Here is a 17,492-nt window from a genome sequence, read left to right as displayed (position 1 = left end):
TTGATATAAAAGGATGAGTGTGTTTTAGTAAAATGTCAATGCTAAAAATTTTTTACCTCTTTAGCCAATTTATTCTACACTAGTGGCCCAGTGCATGAATTCGTGCACATTGAAAGGAAATTAATTAGAAGAAATATTTTAATATCACTATTCGCCCTTTCTCTATAATAGAAGTGTCAACCAAATTCATGATCGACAATGACAGATGGAAACACATGCGAGCGATTGGTGCCAGTGCGAGCTTTATATATATAGATAAACTTGCTTAATTAGACCTGCTTTCTGATTTAGCTAAACTTTTCCAGTCCAGTGGAGCACCCTACCTTCTCTTTCAGGTAATTGACAGCAACACAGCAGTAAATATCAACACGAAGAAGATTATTATTGTAGATCACGCAAGAGAGACAAAGGGTAAAATATTTAACTGCAGCAGTGTTTGACTATATTCTGCGCAGTGAGAAAACCTGAAGTCATTTACAAGGTCCACCATTTCTTACTTCTTTTCAGTTAGGTCAAGTTTCTAAGCTTTCTAAATCTCTGTTTTCCAGCTAATGAAAAGAAAATAGGATTCCACCGAGTCTCCTATCTATCTACTCCTGGGCTTCTGTGAGGATCAAATGAGATGAGGCATGGGAAAACACTTCACAGACATTTGGTTACAGTGTAAAATGTTTGCACCTGGCTATAAAGCAAGTCATGTTCCTGGGCTGAAGAAACTCCAAGGAGGCTAGTGGCTAGGGAGAGGAAGCCAGGCATTGCTACGTGACGTCATTACCTGGTGCCTATAGCCACTGTTTCCAGGCTGGGCTGAGCTGCGGGCTGCATTTTGCGCCATGGGGTCTCAGCAGCGTTGGCTGTGATTTGGTGGGGTGCTGCTCAGGGGTGGTCCGCAGTGCCGTTTCTCTGTAAATGGCTAGTGCGCGTCACGGCAACTCCTGTGTTGAGCGTCTGCCCTGTGGTGGTCAGCGCACATCATAGCGACCAGTTGGACACTTAGCATATTAGCCTTTTATATATATATATATATTCAGTTCTGAATTAGGATAGACCTTTACAAAGGCCCGCTCTGGTGAGCTACCACTCTGGAAATGCTATGACTTACCGCTTCTTTGCCTCTGGCATATTTTAACTCCTCATTCCACAACTGCTGCTGTTCATCCTCTAATTCCTTGGTTAATTTATTAATGGTTTGCTGCAATTCATTTCTTTCATGATTTATTCTCTCAATGTCTGCAACTGAGTACTTCTGGTTATCAACAATATTCTGTAGTCGAGTATTCTCCTGTTTCATTGTTTCACATTCTAGTTCTGCATAAAAAACACACAAATTTGTTAAATTCCTTCAATTTCTAGAAAGAAATTATGCCATTATTTAGTAGAGTTGATTAAGGTGTTTAAATTTTCAAGTTATGTACATGTATAATTTTCTCTTTTGGATAATTCTATTTGATCCCACTTTGTTAATAACATTCTTAATAAACAAAGTTTTATGTGAACCTTATTTCCGTATTGCCATGCCATATTTTTCAGAAAGTGCTACATAAAAAATATGACCCCATGTATAATGATTACAACTAAGAACTGTTACAGCTAAGAGGGACAGTCTATTAATGTTCAATTCCTATGCGATTAACATTCCTATGCGATTCTCTGCAATAAGCTTGAAAACCCATAAGTTCTTCATAAACAGAAATATTTTTATTAAAATAGATCAGTTTACTCTTATTTCATTGATATTTCAGTGGTTTCATCAGATACTAAGTAACCATAGTTATTAGGCTCTTGCTTTGTCTATTAGTATTTATCAAAATTTGTAATCCAGAATGATTATTCAGTACCAAGAAAATATGGGGCATAGAAACAGCAAATGATTATGCAAGGAGGAAGAGAAGTTATAAAATTAAAAATATTTGGGGTTATATAGAATAGTGTTTTCTAACCTTCTGTGACTCATAACTTGCAAAGAATATGAAAACATTTTTAAGCAGGCTGGAATAATTGGATGAAGATGCTCATGACCAAAGGGGCCAAGAGAGATCATCTTGAGGGCTGAGAGGATCAAGATCATGGTTTTGTTATAATCTATTTGTAGCACTGTTGCTGGGAAGCTCTGCACCTAAGCTCATAATAAATTAATGGTTGGCTTAAGTAAAATTTTATACAGGAGTCTGCACACAAAAATCTGTAATGTACAGTATCTGTAGAGTTTAAATATGTCTCACTCACTTTTGGCCATGAATGGCTTTAAATAATCAAGAAAGTTAAAGTTTAAATAATCAAGAATAAAATCATCTTAGGTTAACAGCTGTCATATTATTGTATCAAACTAAATCAGTCTGGAATTGCAAATGATTGAAGTACTTCTCTCTCACTTTGCAGTTATTGGGGAAAAAAATTCCCATACCAAAAAGTAGGAAGTATGAAAATTATCTTGATTAAACACCAATAAAGAAGATAGAATATTAATATTATAAAGTATTGATTTAACTGCATGACAAACATTGCTATAATAAGAAATTAATGGGGTGACCCCATTAATTTGAGCTAAAAGGAAAATGAAAAAGAGAAAGAACTCATGGACACGGACAACAGTGTGGTGACTGCGGGAAGGAGTAGGGTGGAAGAGGTATGGAGGGATAAATGGTGATTAGGGGAAAAAAAGTAGTCCATGGTTCCTTGTCGCTATAGAGAACAAACATTAGAGATCAAATGTAAACTATTCAAAGGGTTGGTTTCGAGCAAACCTAATACATACAATCTGAGTTACTTAGCCAATCACACCATTAATTATAACCCTTGACAGATGATCAATATTTCATAGGGTAAGAGTTATATCAAATATCCTAAAGACAATCTACATGAATCCTATGTGAGGCAGACACTGCCTGTAAAATACAAAAAGAATAAACTGAAGCAGGCAAAGACCTGGGAAAATAGTATAGTAGGTTCATATACTAGTAGTTTTTTATTTTGTAACTATCGTCCAATGGCCCTGTGATTTGTAGATAACTTCCTTTGCTCTGCTTCTGGCACTAGAGAAGTTTCGACAAATCATGTACTAGTACAATAACATTTTCAGTGTTTTATTATTAAGATCAATGTGTTTATGAAAACAAAGTTAGGAACACACAGACTATAAACAAACTTTCTTTAGTTGGGCTCCTGTTTCATAAGAATTATAGTACTTGCCTCTTTTCATTGTATTTTCAGTCAGCTTAAGCTGTTGAGTAGTTTAGGCGGTAGTGATGGAGGAAAAGATAATCATAGCACACTGAGGCTAGCAGTGATTTAAGAATCTGGCTAATTAATTACAACATGGAATACAATATACTAGTATTTATATGCAGGCAGCATATGCTCTTAGGTTAGGTCCCTCTTGGCTTCAAAAAGCCAGGTGCCTAAAACCATATTAGAAGGTATAGTAGGTTGAATAATGGCCACCCAAAGATATGAAGTCCTAATCCCTGGAGTTTGTAAACATTACCTTATTTGGAAAAGGGGATTTTGCAGATGCAATTTAGTATTTTGAGAAGAGATTACACTGGGTTATCTAGGTGGGCCCTAAATGCTATAAAAAATGCCCTTAAGGTTTGGCTCAGTGGACACAGCATTGGCCTGTGGACAGAAGGGTCCCGGGTTTGATTCCAGTCAGGGGCACATGCTGGGCTTGCGGCTCAATCCTCAGTGGGGGCGTGCAGGAGGCAGCCGATCAATGATTCTTTCATCATTGATGTTTCTATCTCTCCCTCTCCCTTCCTCTCTGAAATCAATAAAAATATATTTTAAAAAATGCCCTTAAGGATAGAAGCAAAGAGAAACTAATACAGACAAGAGGACAGACATACAGATAAAGTAATGTCAGAATGGAGGCAGAGATTGCAGTGACATGGCCACAAGGACAGGAATGCTGGAAGAGGCAAGGAATGGATTCCCCTTCACAGTCCTTGGAGTAAGCTGGTCCTGCCAGATTTCAAACTTCTAGCCTTTAGAACTGTGAGTGAATAACTTTCTGTTGTTTCTAGCCACTGAGTTTGTGGTAATTTGTTACAGCAGCCTCAGAAAACACTGAAAACTTGAAAGCCAGCCCTGGTCGATGTGACTCAGTGGTTAGAGCATCTGCCCATTGCGGGTTTGATTCCTGATCAAGGGCACGTACCTGAATTGCAGGTTTGATCCCCGGCCCCAACTGGGGCTGTGTGGGAGGCAACAAACCAATGTGTCTCTCTTACATTAATGTTTCTCTCTCTTCTTCTCCCTCCCCTTCCATTCTCTCTAAAAAATCAATGGAAAAAATATCCTCAGGTAAGGATTAATAAACAAACAAACAAAAAACCCAACACAAACCAATAAACAAACAAAAAAACTTGGTAGCCCGCTTTAGCTATTTACCATTAAAGGAAAAAAGATAAGATGACAAAGATGTCTCTATATATGATAAATCCCATGTAGGTCTCCATCCCAATATGAATGATGTCTTTTAGTATTAGCTGTGCTTACCTATTCTAGAAATATCTTCATCAAGACCATTCAATTTCTGGTCAAGAATGGCTGAATGAGACTCCAAGTTGCTCATGTATGCCTGATATTTTTGAACATCTGCTTGTAAGGAAGCTTTCAGTTTTCTCAATGTTTCTAAACGATTCTTTAAAAGAAAAGAACATTAAATTAGTTATTCTTATCAATAATAATTCCATACTTTCCTTGAAAGTAAAGAAATACTTCTTAAATTCATCATGGAGAAGGGTAAATAGAGTTTTATTTTTAGAGGAAGTCAAGGGACTTTACTGTTATTACATAATTAAGGTGTACTTTTCAAGAAGTCAGTTTGGGATAGAAAAAGTCAAGAGCTAGAATGAAAAAGCCAAACATTTAAAATCTGATATTTTACAGAACAGTCTAGCTGTTTCAATAATATAATACACAAAGTAAAATTAGGTATCTGAATATTATCAGTTTTTAGAAAGTCCCTAGAATACATTATATTATATAAACTCTGATTACTATTTCCTTTCCACTAACTAAACAAATAAAATAAAATAAAAAAAATTAGGGCTCTTATATAGTGCTTCTTAGAGGTGTATAATATGGGGACCTGGTTCAAAATATCTTTTGGTCTTAAGTAAATAGGTAAGACTCTTTCATCATATTCTGAACATCATTAGTCCAAGACTGATAGATCCCAAGGGAAAACAAAGCTCCAGAGATACGAAATGTGTTTTCGTTGGGAGTTCTGTCCTATAAAAAATATTTAGCTTTTAAGAAGCTTATTTTGTAATCTATTAAAAAAATTGATAAATAGCTGGTATTCAATAAAGAGACACAGAGTCCAAAAGAGCTAAGTAAGTATATAAGTTTATTGAAGATAAGCATGTTTACTAACCGGTTCTTTTTCTCTTTCTTGTTCCAATCTTGCGATCTGTTCATTCAGTGCTTTGTTTTTTGCTGCTAATGATTCCAGTTTGAAAGCATCTACATTAAATAAATCCTCTGGAGACAAAAACCAACAACTTCATAAAATCTCAAATCTTCCTGGAACATTGTCCCTCAGGTTTTCACCAATGCTCTCACAAAACACTTTCGGTGAAGGACACCCACTCTCTGTCAGATAGCAAACTGTTCTCCCTTCTCCACTACACTCTCAGCCTCCTTATCCTGCTTTATTTTTCTGCATAGCACTTAGCACCATTGATTTACAGTTATTCATTTGATTACTGTCTCAGTCTAAAAGAATTTAAGCTCATTAGGGTAGGACTTTTATCACTTATTCATCACTGTATCCTTAGTGCCTAAATGGTTGCTGGAACATAGTTAAGTATAGAATAAATATTGTTTGAATAAATTTGATTAACTAATTATAAACAGAAGTATCCAAGAACTAAATAGATGCTTTCTGTATTAGATCACTATGAATTTTCCTTTTTTAAAACATTACTTACCTTGCTCCCTTTCTCATGTGAAATTATCCTGCTTACTCTTCAGGAGTATGAGAACATAGGGAATTGCTTTCACCTTTCATGGCAATAGTGGCAAGGCAATATTCTCCTGTTTTGATTGATTTTATTGTCTTTGGAGGAATAGCTTTACACAAATTTACCTATTTTACTACTACTCTGGCATTTTATATACAAGGCTATTTCAATAAAAGGAACAAAAATGTAAAATAATGCCTTTGGAACATTTTAGAGTTAGCTAGTACATACTGAGTGTCATTAGGTTATAGCTGAGTGGAAAAAGTTTTCTTTGGAAATATAATGGACCACTAACTCTCTGTCACAATTCTGAAAGCAACCTTAGGTCTTTTGACTAATTGATGCTTTAATTTCTCACATAGTAAAGCAAAGATATCACAGAAATATTATCCTTCAAGGGAGATAACACTTGCTGATTATCTTCTGTGCTTCTGGTAGTGTGTTTGATACTTTATTCACATGGCCATTTAATCTTGCAAAACTTTAACAAGTAGTTTGTTAAGTTCACATAGCCAGTGAGGAGCAACACCAGTATTCTTTTTGCTCAACTACTACTTCTTTTCACCAGGGAAACAATGAAGATAAAAATCAGTAGGCATCCAAATGAATGTAATGTGAGTGCTTATATAAACACTAGTAGTCCTGCACACGAATCCGTGCAGCAGTAGCTCGCTGCCGCCCTCCTGTAGCTCTCCGCCTGCTGCCCCGCCCTCCTGTAGATCCCCCACACCCCTTCATAGCTTGCTGCCTTGCCCGCTCCTGTAGCTCGCTGCCCCACCCTCCTGCTGATCCGGTCGTGACGTGATCGATTGGTTGTTACCCTTCACTGCGTAATGACCATTTGCATATTACATCTTTATTATATAGGATTGGGTATGGTAAGCTAAGCTATAAATGACCAAAAGCAAGTATGCTAGGAATGAGATTACTTACTCAGCTTTGACTGCAACTCTGCATTCATCTCCTCAAAGCTGTCGGCACCAGTCATGAAGCTCTCATAGCATTTTACGGTGTAGTCCAAAAACAACTGATGAGGATAAGCAGTTTTAAAAACAAAACCATGATTCTCTATTTACTTTGTTTCACTTTTTTAAGTGGAAGTTTAAATTTGAGTTTTAAAAAAAAAGTCAAGAATACTAATTAGCTATATGAACTCCTATAAATGAGACACAACCCTAGGTTATATCATTAATAATGCCGCACAGACTTGGTCTGCTATGTATTTCTAATACTGGGGACGAAAAATACACTTAAATTTGGATAAAAGTGATAGTAAACAGTAAAAAAAAAACATACCTTCAGAATATGAGGTCAAACAAGGAAGCTTGTTAATAAATACAATTCAACATAAAATGCACAAACTTGTTTACTAGGGATAATCTACTTTATAAAAATTTTAATGAATCATTAATCATATAAGTCCAATTAAGCTGACAAGATCTAGTTGTGAAAACCAGAACTTAATAAAGATTATAATTTCATTGTAACTTCAGGTTTAAAAACGGCATGATTAGTAGAGATCTAAATAATATTATACTATCATTCTTAATATTTATCCAAGAGAAAGTAACACTGTATTTTGCATTTATGAGTTGTTTTGGTCACAGAGGATGCATACTTTGTTAGGAGGTAAGGATGACTGATCAGAATTTTCCATAGTCTAGATGACGTAAATATCCCTCAAGACAAACCAATTCCCTTTGCACTGATTCTGTGCTTACAAGCAACCTTTTCATTACGTGGCTGATATGAAAGGGGTATTCTGAATAGGCAGTGTGAGTATTCCTATAACAGGAAAGGTGTATCACTGATGGTAAACTAATACATTTTCAGTTTACTTTAGATAAGTTTTTTGTGAATTCAATGAGGATGAATCAGTTCCCTTTAAGCTTGGTCAATTTTGATTTTTCAGATTAAAAAACACAAAACACGTTTCTGGATCCACAAAGCTGTGGCTCAGAATCTGGTGAAGTTAAACAGTTGATAATTCTCTAATTAAAAATTGCACTTTATAGTTACCAAAGTGCTTCTCCATATATTGTCATCTGAAATAATAGTTAAAATAGCAAGAGTAACTTTCACTGGTTTAACCTTTAAAATAAATGTAAAAAAATTAATATTTAATACGTGTTGAACTTATAATTGGGTGAAAACTGAGGTACAAATAAACCTAGTCCAGTACACATATGCAACTTGAGAGGAGAATTTTCTTTCTAGCTGCTTCTCCATAGTTGAAGTAGTAAAGGGGCATAATTATTCTTTGTTAAAAAAAAAAAAGGCAATATCATATCAATCAGTTGATGCATCACTGAACTGTTTCATAGGTAGTAATAAAAGATGGATCTAAAGTTATTTCCACTTTCTTTTTTTGAAAAATGCTCCAAAAAGTGAGGATAAGAATTAGAGCAGATAATGTATATGTATATTTTTTAGGGACCTGCATGGTGATAGGTATTTTACATATGGCAAGGGACATTAATGTTTAATGTCAACATTATAAATTTATTCCTTACAGTTGTTTGCTCATTAGGATATATGAATTCGTTTGTTTTAGGAAATAAGGTGGGGCTAGTCATTCTGGGCTCCAATAGACTGTGGTTTGGGAACCAATTTAGACTGTTTATTTTTGGAAGTGGTAAATCTGATCTAAGTGGCAATATGTCTAACTGAAAAGTCAAACACAAAAGAAACAAACAAAAACCACACATGCAATATTTGAATACTCAACCAATTATGCTTTGCATTGACAAAGAATTATACTAAAATAATGCTGCCTTATTGAAATCCTGGTTCTAAGAGATAGGAGAGGAAAAGAAATGTTATTATGTATAAATTAACAATAACATGTCATGATTTAATTCCAATTGCCTTGTATTTTTCATTGACTTAGTTAACATTTTCAACTGTCTGTGCCTAATAAATTTCAGGAAGTTACAATATAACTCCAAGAGTAAATCCACTGACTAATATTTAAAAAAAATCATTTTAGAAGTTTTTCAGGAAGTAAAAAGACAAGTTCTACAAAAGAACATATTAATTTCAATGTACACATTTATTTAATAATATCATTTTATAGTTAATTACTATAAAATGATATTTATAGTAATCAGTTACCTTATTATACATGATTCCATCTTCAGTTTCTTCTCCCCAAGGCTGGCCATCATCAAATAAAGGTGAGCTTTCTTTCATGGCAGTATGTAACTAATCAGTACACAAGCAACATATTATGTTTATAAGAAAAACACACAGCTCTCATTTTATGTCAATTGTTTTTAGTGTCATTTTTCGATGCATTTACATTGCTCACACTTGAAAGTCTCTTCAGAGATTATTTTATTGAGCCTTAAATTATAATCTTTTATATTTTAGTAACTAAATCCCATAGGATTAAAAAAGAATGGGTTCCATATTTAGTTCTATTCTACAGAGAAAAATACGCTGATGTTTATACTATTAACCCATTGAAAGCATACACAAACATTTAAAAAAATATATTTTTATTGATTTCAGAGAGGCAGGGAAAGGGAGAGAGAGTTTCTTAGAAACATCAATGATGAGAGAAAATCATTGATCAGCTGCCTTCTGCACGCCCCCTACTGGGGATCGAGCCTGAATCTGGGCATGTGCCCTGACTACAATACAACTCAGGACCCTTCAGTCTGCAAGCCAACGCTCTATCCACTGACCCAAACCAGCTAGGGCATACAAACATTTTAATACAACTCTGAGAATCCAAAACATAAAAGGTGAACCAATAATAATTATTTCTCTTTTATATGAACTCAAATTTTTGTGCTCAAATGTTATCTACTGACTCCTTCAGTATGTATAAATATGAAATTTAGATTGAATTTTACAATATAAAATCTTCAAAAGTACAATTGTTTAAGCTTAAAAATTACTACAGATAATAATTTATAGCAAAACATTCAGATGTTTATACTTTACTGGGGGCCCAGTGCATGAATCTGTGCACCTTGAAAGGAACTGTATCGATCCATGAATCAGGAGGTCACGGTTTGATTCCAGGCAAGTCACATGCCAGGGATATGGGCTCAATTCCCAGTAGGGGCATGCAGAAGGCAGCCAATCGATGATGCTTCTCATCATTGATGTTTCTATCTCTCTCCCTTCCTCTCAAATCAATAAAAACATATTAAAAAATATATATATAACCCTTTAAAAGGAAAAAAAAGAAAATTTAAATGAAATTGCTATTAAAATGTAAAGATATAAATGTATATCTAGTATAATGAACATTAAGCTTCTAAGAAAAGGGCTATTCATTAGGAGTAAAAAGAAGAATGAGGTTTCTACTGAAAATATTTCATTAAATTTCCTTACCCTAGGGCTCAATACAGAATTCCTGAGTGGGAAGTCTCTCACTGATTCTTAAATTGCTATAATGTTGAGTTTCACTACCTCAAGCAAACCAAGATAGGAAGGAGATTTCGACTTTTATAATAAACTTAGAGTCATCTTAGGAGCTCACTTGTCAATAGAAGCCACAATAGGTATTCCATGACCTCCTGTAATCAATGTGAAAATGCTATCTCCAAACACATGACAACTGCTTAGACAAAAAAGGGTAAAGTGTTTTAGCGGCAACAGGGTTATTTGGTGGGGGGAGCAGAAAGATGGTTACCCAATGTCCATAGGTATCAGTGAGGAAAAACAAATTGATATATAAATGCTATATATAAAGTTCAATAAAACTTGACTTGTATTAAAGGACTATGGTATTGGATTTCTACTCCAATTGGGGGCATTGAATGTACTAGAATGAATACTGGGTCAAAATCCATCCACCCAGTGCCTGACTACATTTAGTTAAGAGCCAGCTGATGGGCAAAATAATGCTAGGTGGACAATATTGGTTTTAAGGATTCTAGCACTAAGTAGGGCAGGAAACTAAGAAGTTATAAAAAGAAACTGCACGAGGCTAGATAAAAATTCACACCTCTGAACAGTCAAAATACAGCATATAAATCAAGAGAAAGAGGAAAAAATACTTGCATCCTACACATAATAACTAATTTCTCCAACTTAATTATTTTTATGTACAAAACTAGAGGCCTGGTGCATGAAAATTTGTGCACTCGGGGGGTGGGGACGTGGGGTGGTGGTGGGGTCCCTCAGCCCGGCCTGTGCCCTCTCGCACTCTGGGACCCCTTGGGGGATGTCCGACTGATGGCGTAGGCCTGCTCCCCAAGTGACTGGGCCTAAGCTGGCAGTCAGACATCCCTCTGGCAGCCCGGGAGCCCTTCGGGAGATGTCCACCTGCTGTTAGTTGAACATCCTTAGTGCTGCCGCGGAGATGGGAGAAGCTCCTGCCACCACCACTGTGCTGGCCAGCCATGAGCCAGCTTCTGGCTGAGCAGTGCTCCCCCTGTGGAAGCACACTGACCACCAGGGAGGAGCTCCTGTGTTGAGTGTCTGCCCCCTGGTGGTCAGTGCGCGTCATAGTGACCAGTCGTTCCTGGTTATTCTGCTGTTAGGGTCTATTTGCATATTACTCTTTTATTTTATAGGATGGCACTTACAAATCAGTAAAAAAAAAAAAGGCAAGATACAAATAGGCAGTAATAATGTGAAAAATGTTCAAGTTTAACACATTGTATGCGGGAAACGTATTTATACGTTTTACGTTGACTGGTAGTATACGTTTCCCGCATACAATGTGTTAAAAACAAAAAAATGCAAATATGAAAATTATCATGTCAATTATTAAAAACATTGATAAGCTTAATATATGAATTCAATAAATAAGGGTTCAAATTAATAGCAGGAGCAAATAATGAAATACAAAAAAAGGCCAAAAATATGCACAAATAAATTATGACAAATCATACAAAACATAATCGCTTAATAATATATATATTAAAACAAGCTATTTTTCACCTTCCTAATGGGTAAAGATCTTAAAGCATGAATGCCTATGGAATGGGAAAATTGGTATGTTCATACATTGTTGAGGAGCTTTTAACTGGTGCAAGTTTTCTGAAGGGAAATTTTCAATATGCATAAAAAGTTTAAAAAATACACATAATTTTCACAGCAAAAATGTAACTTTAAAACTGTATTTCAAGGAAGTATTTTAAGTTGTCTTTGAGTTGTGGGTATATCACTTTCTGTGTAAGCTTTTCTGTATTTTTCCAAACTTTTTGCAATAAATAGGAATTTTAATTTAAAAAGAGAAATAAATAAATAAGTGCTTTGGGGGAAATAATTTCCTACTGACTCACTTTTTTTGAGCTGTAAAAGCTCATGAAAACAAAGACTCTCCTTGCAAATGTGGTACTTCCTATTCCTCACCTCTGGAATCATGTATTAATAGTTTGAAGAATTTAAAATCAAGCATTTGAAAACTGAAAACTGATGGAGACTTTAAGATAACTGGCAAAGCAAGATTAGGAGAGAAAAAGAAATAACTTGAGGAAAAAAAAATTTCTATGTATACATTTTATAATGAGAAATCAAATACCTTAATGCAGTCGATTAGCCAAACTAAGGCTGCCACAATGTGAGGCCATGTATGAGGGGCCCCTACTGTATACATGGAGCTTTTAGATAATGCAAAAGGATACCTATGAAAAATTAGAAAAAATAAACTAACTTAATAAGTTAATTTTATAAAAATGTCTAAATTAACCAAGAAATTATATTTTAAAACTTCCACATATACACCAATAGTCTTGAGTTGTTTAGAAGATCATTGTTGAGATTCTGTCCTTAGTCATCTTACTCTCAGATGATTTTGTGTATTTTTTGGTTTCTTTTCTTCAGATTACTGTGAATATATATATCCCCCAAGCTACAGAATGCAAATTACAACCAATATGAATTTGTCTCATAAAAGATCATCTATCCCCTCAAACTAAATGTACCTCAAATCAACCACACATATGCAAACATGTCATCCTCAAATCCATTCTTCCCTGTGTTTACTCTACACAGCTTTCTAACTTCATCTCACCCCTTTTTCACCAGGTCTTCAATCCTATCCTTTTTGCTTCTATATTGCTTCTGTGGTATCCAGCCCATCCTACCTATTCCTTGTCACTTCAGTAGCTAAGGGCCTTATGATCTGTCATCTGTATTTAGGTAATAACCTTCAAATAGTTTTTCAAGTTATCCTACATATGTTGCCCACGGGGACCATCTTAAAATATATTATTTCTCTTAACTCAAAATCTTTATAAATTTATTGAGATTGATTCTTATCTGTGTTCTTACATTCTGTCTAGGCTAATAAGAAATATAACATACAAACCCAAGCCCTTTAAAGATTCTTGGAACCTCTTCTTCAAACTTTGTGTCAGGCAATTCATACGAAGGGCACAGGAAGCCATAAAGAAAAGTGAAGATCTTCAGGAAGTCTTTAACAGAAGGAGCTTGTAGAGATTTCATGGATACATTATATGCATAACCATTTTCTGTAAGGAACTACAATAATTTTTATGAAATGTCAAACATTTTATAATAGAAAAATTATTAGAAATGCTCACAATTTAGGCTATTTAAAATTATAAAATACCTCACAGAGTAGTCGAATACACTGCTGAATGAATGCTTTGTCATTAAGTGGTCTTGGGTCCTGAACAGGAAAATATACCAAATTGACTATTCCGGGATCCAGTTCCACTAGTTCTGGAAACATTAAAAAAAAAAAAAAAAAAAGAGTCAAAACTATTTTCTTCTGTGGTCAAATCTAAATTCTTTCAAGGTGATTTTAAATTTTAACATCAGCATCAAACATTAAAGTTCAACAATTCTTTAATTTTTTCGGCGGAGATGAAAACAAGGACGTGCTTCTTATTAAAACAGCTTTGTTTATGAAAAACTAAAATAAACAGATGCTATTTATGTTAACATGTAATGGCTTCTTATTTTAAACTGAATTAATACATATTTTAAAATTTTCTCAGTTTTGATTTCTAATATGGTTAATATCAAGAGATATAGCCCACAAAATAAAAGCTTTTTGGAGTCTTAATATTTAAGTGTATAAAGAAGTCTGGGATTAAAATGTTTAACTAGATAACAGTTCCTCCTAACTTTAAATACTATGATTCCATAGTATCTGAAAGTTAGGTATAGAATTTTAAATTAACTATTCATTTATAACTATAAAATAGTAGTCTTCCCGGTTGGTGTGGCTCAGTGGTTGAGCATCGACCTATGAACCAGGAGGTCACGATTCGATTCCTGGTCAGGGCATATGCCCAGGTTGCAGGCTTGATTCCCAGTGGGGGGCGTGCAGGAGGCAGCTGATCGATGATTCTCTCTCATCATTGATGTTTCTATCTTTCTCTCTCTCCCATTCCCTCTTTTCTCTCTCTCTCTCTCCCCCCTCCATCCCCTGCGAAATCAACAAAAAATAGTAGTCTGACTGTGCTGATATATCTCTTTGCATCATTTAAAGCAGATATAACCATTTAAAACAGAAGAGAACTAGATTAAAATTTTCTCTTGAAAGGGACCATGCTATCTAATTTGTTGTATCCAGAGAGCATTTAGTTCAACCCTTGGCTTGAAGAATACCTTCAGTAGAACTAATAAAAAATATCATTACCTTTTACCAAATAGAGAGACTTTTCTTTCAGATGTGGGTTTGGTCATATTCAACTTTCCAAAGGATGGCTTTTCTTTGCTTTAAGAAAAGGAGGAAAACACACTCTTTAAGATAAATATAAAAAAATATTATTAGTTCAAGAAACTTTTGGAAATATGTTAGAACCAACATATTAGGTTTCCTATTACCTATAAAAATAATTCAAAATTATGAAAACTTTTAGTAGCAATCATAACTGCAATAAGGAGAATAGGCTAATACAGTATAAGTTATAATGCTAAAATGTTATGAAGAAAAGATAGCTACATTATGATTTCAATTATCTTAAAATATAGACATTTATGGATAACAACATTAAAGGAAAAGAAAAAACTTAAAAAAATATTTTCAATCATAGGAGGATAGCCACATTAAAAAATTTTTTTGAGGCCTAGTCTATCAGAACACAGCTACACTTAACATACATTATCTAAGTTACAGACCTAAAACATTGAAAATGGTAGCCTTTTAGTTCCCGTGCAATTCAAGACAAATCTTTCGGCGTAAGTAATATGCAACAGTATAAAAGTTTTTTCTGACTTCAGAAGAAAAACCATGCATAAATATTTCAAATTCCTAAAAGTAGCTGCAGCTTATACTATGTAAACCTAAGCAATTTAAGAACAGTTAGCAAATAAAACTTGTACCTTATGTTAAACAAAATGTTAATTACATGTCTGAAAGTCTTTTTGAAAAGAAAGGATTTATTAGGCAAATGACGGCAAACCTATGACAGGCGTGTCAGAGGTGACACTCGAACTCATTTTTTTGGTTGATTTTTCTTTGTTAAATGGCATTTAAATATATAAAATAAATATCAAAAATATAAGTCTTTGTTTTACTATGGTTGCAAATATCAAAAAATTTCTATATGTGACACGGCACCAGAGTTAAGTTAGGGTTTTTCAAAATGCTGACACGAGCTCAAAAGGTTCGCCATCACTGTTCTAGAGCATTAAGTCTGAACCGCCGGCAGCATGGCTAGATGAAAAGGCATGTCTGATGTCCTGGAGATGTAAGCTATTCTGAAAGAATTTACATTAGCTACGGGCAAAAGGGGTGGGGGAAGCTGAAGTGGGGCCAGCTCAGGATGGGTCCAGAGTTAGCAAGGAAGAAGCATCCACTCCTTTGGGCTAGCTGTGGGTGGCAGACTGAAAAGTTGGTATGTAACTAACAAGTGGAGAGGCACCTGGGCTTCTAAGGCACCTGGCTATTCTCTGTTGGATATTCACAGAAATAGCCATCTTGAAATTAACCCTAAATTCCCACTTATATAGAGAGATGCGAGCAATCTTTCGTCATAGGTGTGGCCCAAGGCTACTAATGGCTAACCATCTCTCACGCTCTCAGGCCACGGTAAGCTGCATGTCATTTCATTTTAGAGCACTTCAGAATGTCTGTCTTGTCACTTGGTATGTGAGAAGGATTGATACAGATCTACAGGGGCTCACTAATAGCCTTTTTCTTAGTAGGAAGGAAATCACTCACAGAGTAAAACTAGTTTACCACAGCAAGTTCTTTTGGACACCTTTTTTCCCAGCGCATCTTGAGAAAACAGTTTGGAGAAGTGGTGTTCCATAGACGGCTACTTAACTGCAGCTTACCGTCTGCTGCAAATAATACCTTTGATGGAGAACTTTGCAAGCTGAATACACCTCAGCAAGCTGAAAGTTACTGCACAGAGAATGAATGTCAGTTGCCTGGCCAAAGACAGGGCATGGAGCCTTAAGGAACAAATGAGGTGAGGCACAACACCTTGGTAATATGCCCACTTTTAGCTGTCACTGACCCAAAATCGGGTGCCCCTGGCCGCAGACAAGATTCATCGGACATCACTGATAGTGCAGCTTTGCTATTATCGCCTTTACAGATTGCTTTGTCCAAGACAATGAGGCATGAGATACTTACGTCTGAGGGGTGTAGAGGCCTTGTTTATTGAAGTCTTGGGATCTTAACTCCTGCATAGAGAGGCGGCCAGCACCGCCGGTAGAAACTGAACTGCGCTTCATGCTTACGACCTGCATTCATGAATTCAGTATTAAAAAAACACACAACTTTCCAGGTGGCACTATGAAGCACCCACTTTTATCTTCAAACAGAAAGGCAGTCAAGTTCCATTGTTCCTTCAAAATAATCTTTTCCCAGGGAGTTGATCCTAAATTCCCACAAACAGATGCATCTGAGCCGTCTTGTGTTAGCTGCTGGTCAACAGCTATCAACAGGCTAAGTGTTCTGCTTTTTTTCTCTCGGCCTCTGGCTGCTGTAATTTCGTTTACAACCTCTCAGAGTTTTTCTTTTCTTCTCAATTTCTTGGTTTGCCCATGCATTTCTTTTTAAACATATGCTTCTGCATCCATCCATCAATCAACGTTTCCACTCTAACCCATAGGCCCCCTCCCCATCAATACTTGAAATGTACTCTGAGGATGGAGATGAAGTCTTCCCCAAGTACGTACCCGGGCCCTAGGCTGTTACACTCCCATCTCAAACCCACCAAGCGGCTCCTGTCCCTGGCTCCCCTCAGTTCTTCCCCCTTTCCGGTCTCCTGCCTCTCTCCTCCCCATCAGCGGCCCCCAGGCCACCCCCTTTCCCGTGGGAAGTCGCTGCCAGGAGAAATGGATTGGACTCCCGGACACCAGCGCCTCGCAGAGTGGGGCCCGAGGCTTCCCACAGCAGCACAACAGCCCACACTAGCCCATCGCCCCGCAGGGCCTCTGGTGGTGGGCGCTCTCGCCTTCTCCCTGCCGCCACAAAATAACCCCGAAGTCATTACTCACCTTTCTTCCAGTTTTCTGACCGGATTCAGAAATCAAATTTCCGTAAACCGTGCGATAACCTGCGGGACAGGAAGGCAGCCGCCAAAACACCAGCGCCTGGGCCCACCCACCCGCGCCGTTAGAATTTTA

The 17,492-nt window shown here is 36.3% G+C and overlaps 1 protein-coding gene across 1 annotated transcript in view; it reads right to left on the bottom strand.

Moving 5' to 3' along the window:
• NDC80 (NDC80, kinetochore complex component) overlaps positions 1–17,478 on the bottom strand; it is a 35,330-nt gene extending 17,852 nt beyond the window's left edge. The window contains 12 exon segments of the mRNA XM_006089254.3: positions 1,103–1,308; positions 4,498–4,642; positions 5,381–5,487; positions 6,903–6,996; positions 9,084–9,173; positions 12,457–12,559; positions 13,246–13,418; positions 13,510–13,576; positions 13,578–13,622; positions 14,548–14,625; positions 16,495–16,604; positions 17,364–17,478. Coding sequence (XP_006089316.1) covers positions 1,103–1,308; positions 4,498–4,642; positions 5,381–5,487; positions 6,903–6,996; positions 9,084–9,173; positions 12,457–12,559; positions 13,246–13,418; positions 13,510–13,576; positions 13,578–13,622; positions 14,548–14,625; positions 16,495–16,595 — 1,209 coding nt within the window. The 5' untranslated portion in view covers positions 16,596–16,604; positions 17,364–17,478.
• Positions 17,479–17,492: the final 14 nt, after the last annotated feature.

Source organism: Myotis lucifugus, unplaced genomic scaffold (genome assembly GCF_000147115.1).
Source record: "Myotis lucifugus unplaced genomic scaffold, Myoluc2.0 scaffold_58, whole genome shotgun sequence".
Lineage (NCBI taxonomy): Eukaryota > Metazoa > Chordata > Mammalia > Chiroptera > Vespertilionidae > Myotis > Myotis lucifugus.
This window is presented reverse-complemented; position numbering and strand designations above follow the sequence as displayed.